The sequence below is a fragment of the Hydra viridissima genome, unplaced genomic scaffold (genome assembly GCF_058129835.1).
Source record: "Hydra viridissima isolate aposymbiotic clone 2 unplaced genomic scaffold, HvirCarnegie_v1 scaffold_13, whole genome shotgun sequence".
Lineage (NCBI taxonomy): Eukaryota > Metazoa > Cnidaria > Hydrozoa > Anthoathecata > Hydridae > Hydra > Hydra viridissima.
The window spans coordinates 3,260,000-3,267,812 of NW_028324312.1; the positions used below are offsets into that span (position 1 = coordinate 3,260,000).

Consider the following 7,813-nt stretch of genomic DNA (forward strand, 5'->3'; position numbering starts at 1 on the left):
CATAGGTTGGTGTTTGAAAACTCTGTTTATTGAAATATTTTCAGCTCTGGCAACTTTTCAATCAACAAAATGAAATAAAAAATGTTAGCACATATAAACAAAAAAATAAAAATAAAACAAAACAGAAAAAAAGTCATAAAAAACTATTACACAACTCAAATTTAATGAAAGAAGACGCATCCAATGGATTGATATGAAAAAACAAAAGGTTTTTAAAGAGAAAAAATTCTAAAATGTGTTTGATAAAGAAAAAACTCTTCAAAAAATAAAAGCATTCATACTCTCATCCTAAACTAAATTATATTGATCAAATGATACTTAAAAAGAATTATATCATGGATATAATTCTTTTTAAGGAATATAATGTTAAAGAATGCTTGAAAGCTTTGAATATCTACAATAATTGTACTGCAGCTTCTTTAATAATTGTAGCGCTGGATACAATATCTTCCTCTGACAACTTTGAATTAATGCAAATACGTATACTAGAAATAAATAAAAGAAAATTATTTGAAGCTTGTGCAGTTTTAGCAGAATTATAGTTGCTACAATCAATCAACATTAACAAAAGGGGAAGTGGAAGGGGAAAAGGAAAAGGAAATGGAAGAGACTGTCTATAATTATAAAATACATTTGATTTTTATAGTTTGTAACATCAACTGACTACTAACAAATCTACTAATAATCCATAGTTCACCTTGGTTCAGGTAAAAAGAGTTCTTCTTCTTTTAGATAACGTGCCAGAGTTATTGAAATACTCTTTTGATAACACTAAAGAGCAAACAAGTTTTCTAAAAATTTTTTAACATCTGACATACAACATATGGTGTTAGTTAACCAGTCTAAACAATATCAAAATTTTTAAACATTAGTACAGCAATAAAAGGTCATTAACTTTATTTTATAAATAGCATTAAATAGAATTTAATAAGGCAGATCACTTTCAATTTTTTACAAACTAAAATTGTAAACCTGGCTGTAATGAATTGTAAAACAAAAAAAGAAAAAGAAAAAGAAAAGAAAATCTTATTACAAAAGACTTTCCGAATATAAGTATTATGTTAAACTAAAATCATAGTTAAAAATAAATAATAATTACAATTATTTCTAGATAAATTACAATTATTTCTAGATAAATTACAATTATTTCTAGATAAATTACAATTATTTCTAGATAAATTACAATTATTTCTAGATAAATTACAATTATTTCTAAATAAATTATAATAATTACAATTATTTCTAGATAAATTATCTAGAGTTATAAGAATTTAATTTGGTGATTGGAACAGTTACTTTGAACCAGAGTCCAACAATTAAACCAAACTTAGAAAATAACAGAAACAGTATAAAAAGTTGTCAATTTCAAAATGCATACCATTTCTACAATAGCTTCTAGTTTTACTTCCTTCTGCTCCCTGGTAAGTTCCTTACAGCTATCAACGAGACGCAAATGCACAATTGGTGAAAAATGTTCCCCTTCAATTTTTAGACCATGTAATCTATTAAGTAATATTAAAAAATTCAACGACAAATACAAATTTTAATGCATACAAACTAATATCATTAAAATAAACATAATAATAAGCTTACAACCCAAATCTTTCTCTTTTTAATTGTTAAATGTTTGATTAAAATGTATTTAACTTTATTTGTGCAATGCAGGACGTACTTCTTTGTAATAAGTAATTATTCATATAGGAACATCATTTTTTAGATTCATATTTTTATTTCTTTCAAAACTTCAAAACTATTAGTCAAATATTTGTCTTATCCTAATATCGATAAAAACTCAATACTTTAGTCTTTTCTATTTATTACAACAAAAACTGTAGTTGATGATTTTTGTTAGTACAATGATGACATAAATTACTGAAAAGTTTTATAACAAATGGATAAAAGTTTTTAAGAAAAAAAGTTTAAAAAAAACCATACCCTTGAAGTTCTTGTCGAAATCTTTGAGAGTTTTCACGCAAAATTGAAAACATGCCTAAAAAAAAAAAAGTTACTTAAAAATTTTGACCACCAAAAAACTTAACCTAAAAATGTAAAAAATGCATTTTTTTTTCAAAATATCATATGAAAAAAATGTCATATGAAACATATATACTTTGAAGTGTTGTCATTAAATGGGTAGATTATAGTGTGGCTTTTATATAGATTATGGTGTGGCTTTTATATAGATTATGGTGTGGCTTTTGATTTCAACCTGTCATTCACAAAAAAAAAAAACAGTATTCAACAGTATTAGTTAGCTTCAATTTTAGTACACAAGGATCATCATTTTAAGTTTTCTGAAACTCTAACATTATGGATTCACTATTATACTGTTACAAAGTCAAAACAACAACCTTAGCAATAGTAACAAAGTGACTCTCCAACATTTTCTGCTAGAAAAAGTTCAAACAGCTTAAGCTTTTCAGGATGATAGAGAGGTAATTCTAAATGATTTTCAAAAGTTCAAATAAAAATGGTAAAGAATTTGATCAGATTGATCAATCAATTCAAGAGAAAAAACCAAGTTTATCAAAGGGTCTCCATAAAAAAGATTTCCAGGATGAAAAACAAGGAATGGAGCACTGCTATATGAAATGTATTGAAGGTAAAAGGACCAAATTGAAAAGTAACAATAATTTAACACAAATTATATTCTTTCAGAATTGGGCTGAAAAACTTTTTAAATACTTTCATATTTTAAATTTTACAACTACAAATATTTAATAGTACTGCATGAAAGGGATTGTCAAGAAAGTAAAGTAAACACACAGCCTTACTGGGATCTTTCTCCATTATTGTGATTCCTGTTTCTGCAGCAACTACTAATAATGGTGGCAAAGAAGCTGAGAAACAATATCCTTGCCCAGATAAACGCTGTAACAGAAACAAATTATTTATGAAATGTTTTTTAAAGATTAAAATCTTTCAATTGAATTAAACTTTATGCTTGATGCAGCCATTTATTTTACTTCTGTCAACTGATGTACCTTTTTATCTTTTAACCTCACTTGAAGAACTCACTTGAAGGAGAAAAACCATTTCCTACTTATCTTATACTTAAAATTTAACAGCCATTCTCATTTTCCACATCTAAATTTTAGCAAAACTCATTTAACTTAAATCATTATACCTGGTGATCAACAACAAATGAGGAACCAGCACAAAAGCCCCCAACTGAGCCTAAAGATGTTTCTAATGAAACTGTAGTTAAATCAACTTCTGACAACTAAAAAGAAGATTCCATTGAAAAAAATCCACAATTTTCATGTTTTGATAGTTAAAAATCAGTTTTATCAAAATATAATAAACTGCAAACTTCAGTACAGGGTAATTTAAAGCTCAAAAGGCCTACAATATGAGAAAGTGACCTTAAATTATGACCTATAATTAGTACCTTAAAGTTCTTACACATTCAATCCTGCTATGTCAATCTCAAACAAATCAATCTAATATCTATTTTGTGCTACACATTTACCATAAAAAAATATAAAAATAATTAAAGGTAGAAACTTAATTACTGGAATATTGAAATGCTCAGTTACACCTTTACCATGGGCTCCCAACACACCAAATGAAATTGTTTCATCAATGAAAACTCTTACTTTATACTTGTTCTTTAATTCTATCTGTGAGAAATTTGTTTAAATACAAATTGACTACAAATAATTAATCAAAACTATAAAATATATTATCATAATATCAATAGCTTACTAATTTTGGAAGGGGAACTATATCACCATAATTTGTGTAGATCCCTTCAACAACTAAAAATCTTCTAGTAACAGCAGCTTTCTTTGGATTCTGCAACAATTAAACAAAATCAACCAATAAGTAATAAAAATACTCATAACAAAAGTTAATTGAAAAGTTTAAAAAACATTTAAAAGCAAACAAAACCTTAATATCTTTTTCTTGCTGTTCCTTTAACTTGCGTTCAAGGTCATCCATATCATTGTGATCAAACCAATATACACGACTTCGGGATGCAACTATACCTTTCTGTATTGCAAAACTCACTCCTTTATCACTACAGTTGCAAAACAAACATGAAGTTTAATCACTATAAGTCCCTTGCAGCATTTCACTGTAAATCAATTTTGATTTAAAAATCTAAAATCATTAGTTATAAACAATATAAAGAAACTTCATTTTATTTAAAAACTGTTTTGCACAAAAAAAATTATACCAAAATATCACATCTGTTCTCTTAGAATAAGCTGGAATTGCACTTGACACTGTTGAGAAACCATAAGAATAAAGAATGGCTTCCTCTGTTCCAAGAAACTCAGCTATTTTCTTTTCCAAGTTCAAATGCACATCTAAATTGAATAACGCATCACTAATTTACAACAACATTTTATCAAAACTTATCATGAACAATCATAAAATGGAAATCAGAACAAAATTATATACCACTGAGCATTCTGCTTTTAGTGAGGCCAAAAAAAGTTATACCTATTGTTCCATAAAATCCTCTAGGACCACATGTCCCTACACCATACTTATGAAGAGCAGCAATAGATGAGTCCTTTGAAAAAAAAAAAAGTTATCAATTTACATGGATAACTAATCATGTAACAATAATCAGCATTAGTATTGTGAGCAAACAAAAGTTTAATAACCAGTTTTATACTGAATTTATGATATTAAAAGACAAATAGCTCCTATAAATATTTAATATGCTAGCTAAACACAAATAGCACAAATCCTTAGTTGTGAGACCTTCAAGAATAAAAGGACTAGAATACCTCTATTTCTTTGTTTCCAACAAATCCAAGGAAATTCATTGAACTCAAATTCAAACAATCTTTTCCATCAACAACAATGCGGTAAGCAGGTTTTCTAGACAAAACAAAAAAAAAACAAAAACATTTTAAGCACATAGGTGAAAAAGATGTCTGTGTGTTACAACAATTGTTAATATATGTGCTGACAATAGTTATCTTTTTTTTTTCTTGTTAAAAAAAGATTTATTACAAAAAAATGTTATTTCTAGCATTAAAAGTTTTTAAATCATAAATAATTAAAAAAAAAAAAATTTTTTATACCCTGAGATAAGTTTAGGGTTTTGAACATACTCTGGAAGCATCAAATTTTCAGGAACAAGAGGCTGAGGTTCCCATTCTGCTATTACTTTATCTTCTTCCTAAAATATATAATCTAACCTATGTATTTAGTTTATGAAAGCTGTTAAACAAAAGCAGATAAATACAGATTTAAAAATTATTTATAATATTATTTGCATAAGATAACAAAATAACCTCTTTGGTCAGCTCTAATCTTGATTCTTTAGGAATATAACTTTTTCGTGTAAGTAATCTAGCAATCCAAACAAATAACAAAACTTCCAGTATGATATGGTAAAAAGGCACCTAAAACAAACAAACAAAAAAAAAAAATTTCAAAAACTCAAATATTTAACTTATTCACACATATATGCAAGGCTGTCTTTAAAAGTATTTGTATGGAACCTTCTATGATCTTTAAGATAAGAATTTTTATAACTTCTGAATCACCATCTATTATTAAAAGACAGTTCAAAAATATTAAAATTCATTTAATGATCTTTAATGAACAATTATAGCTATAGCTAACAGTTAACCTTTAAATGGAACTCCACAGTTTCAACAAATCTCACTACCCATAATGAGAGTGACACAATTGATGCAGGTGTTTCAGAAGCTACTTCCACCATGTTGGATGGAAAATAAGTTATGAATTCTTATCTAGCAAAACAGAAAATTGCAGAATTTTTGTGACCATGTAGACAACAATTGTTTTAAAAAATGGAAGCTATCCAGCTACATTTAATGTTTTCATTATTTTGGAAGAAAAGAAAGAGTATTTTTATGCCTTTGGAGAAATCTTTTAATCTAATATTTTATACTTTAAGCTAAAGAAACTCTATAATGTATTATCAGTTAATATGTAATACGTTTACTAACACTAAGATTATCTTCATTATCTTATCTAAAATTATAATACCCAGCTGTATTTTACGTAATATATGATTATATATGCAGACCGATACAACGGAACGTTTAAGAATTTACAGTTAATCGATAACTACTAATGTAAAGTGGGACTAAAACAAAGTGCAGTCTGCTGAGGTAAATTGCTTTTTACACTTGCAAAAGCGCAAACACAGTCAACCTTTTTTGGAGGAGATAAAAGTTGGCATGAGGCATATTAATGTGCATGCATGAAAAAAAAAAAAAAAAAAAAAAAATATACACGTTTTTTTAAAACAGAAAACAATTTTTGTGCTCTTGTGCATGCAAGTGCGCACGTTTTCACCAAACGCTAACATGAAGTCAACCTCCAATATTTGCACATAGAAACTCCAATCTTAAATTCGGTGTCCCTAAACTCATTCAGACCCTTAAAAAACGAAGAGGTACCATACCCCAAAAGATTTGATTGCAAAAACAAAACATTATCTACAATTTAAACTTCAAATGTTAAAATGTGTGTATTGAACAGTAAAAACTTTTATAGTGAAATTATAAAACTTTTATAAAACTTGAAGCTTTTTCACACCCAAAACTTAAGGTTATTTAACAAAAATTCAAAAAATGTAATAAATATAGTAAAAAAATGAAAGGAAGAAGAAGAAAAAAAATGAAGTTAACAATTTACTATAAAAAAAGTTTGTAAAATAGCTTTGGGCTGCACTACCTGTTCAGCAAGTAGTTTAATTTAGTATGTAAAAGAAATATTATTTAAAATGTCGCTCTATCATCAAAAGGGGCAGATCAATCAACAGAGATAGGTAACTCTTTTAAAGGCTTTTTACGGCAGCATTTTTATCTTTTCTTAAAGGAATGGTCACATTTGGTTATATAGCTACTTCATATCTAACCAAAGTGAGTTTTGTTTTTATATTGTTTTGAGGCCCAGTAATAAAAGGGTCACAAGTTCGTTATGGGTTAGTTAAAATGGAAAATTTTTCAACATTCAAGAAAATTTTTCAACATTCAAGAAAATTTTTCAACATTCAAGAAAAATATAGTAAAAAAAATGTGTTTCTCAAGCTTTTTTTCCTAAACAAATTTTTGGCTATTTTACAATTCATAATCTCAAATTTCTTTAAATAAAGAAAAAAAGGGTATTTTCACAGAAATCATTTGTATAGGACAATAATATATCATTCTGCTTCATCCTTAAAAGTTAAAACAATCATTCTAAAAGAATTAACTTGTCATCTGTTAAGCATCTCTTTACTCCAATTTAATCATTACAAATACAGTGGGTTGCATAAATATAGAGTCACTAGTTTTTTTATGCGAAATTTTTGTTTTTTTAAAAATTATCTTTGAAACCAACAAACTTATATGATTAAAAGCGTATTACATGTGTTAATTAATTGATTCTCTATCGAATGGTATATAATTCGAACTCATTAGGTTAACCAGTCTTGCGTAATTATTAATTCAATTAGAACATAACTGTATTTCTAATGTAGCAAAAATATAGAGTCAACTAAAATTTAACGACTTAAGTTGAAATATCTCAGCGAAATGTTATCCGAGCGATCTAAAATTTGGTAATTGATTTCTTTCGAATTATATAAACGTTCTTGCGAAAATAAAATTAAGTTATCATCTTTATATCTTGAGTTTTTCGAATTGGCAATTATTTGGTAAAGTAAAAAGACAAAAATGGGCAGAAAAGCTGTTTCAGACAACGTACGATGGCAAATTGTAGGTCTGCTAAAAGATAAAAAAAAAAGCCAACGAGAAATAGCTCGAATGTGCAATGTTTCGCTTAAATGATTACAAACAACGTTGAAAAACCACGACTTACATAATGATGT

General features: G+C 27.2%; 1 protein-coding gene across 1 annotated transcript; it reads right to left on the reverse strand.

Moving 5' to 3' along the window:
• Positions 1 to 6: 6 nt before the first annotated feature.
• On the reverse strand, positions 7 to 5,840 carry LOC145195029 (serine palmitoyltransferase 1-like). The gene is made up of 15 exons (XM_090070353.1): positions 5,600 to 5,840; positions 5,259 to 5,369; positions 5,046 to 5,143; positions 4,746 to 4,839; positions 4,453 to 4,525; positions 4,184 to 4,316; positions 3,895 to 4,024; positions 3,709 to 3,798; positions 3,516 to 3,623; positions 3,128 to 3,223; positions 2,775 to 2,871; positions 1,936 to 1,990; positions 1,379 to 1,502; positions 698 to 771; positions 7 to 485 (listed from the first exon to the last, which is right to left on the reverse strand). Exons 1-15 carry the CDS (start codon positions 5,690 to 5,692, stop codon positions 395 to 397), a joined length of 1,467 nt encoding a protein of 488 aa, XP_089926479.1. The 5' UTR covers positions 5,693 to 5,840; the 3' UTR covers positions 7 to 394.
• Between the last annotated feature and the right edge of the window lie 1,973 nt (positions 5,841 to 7,813).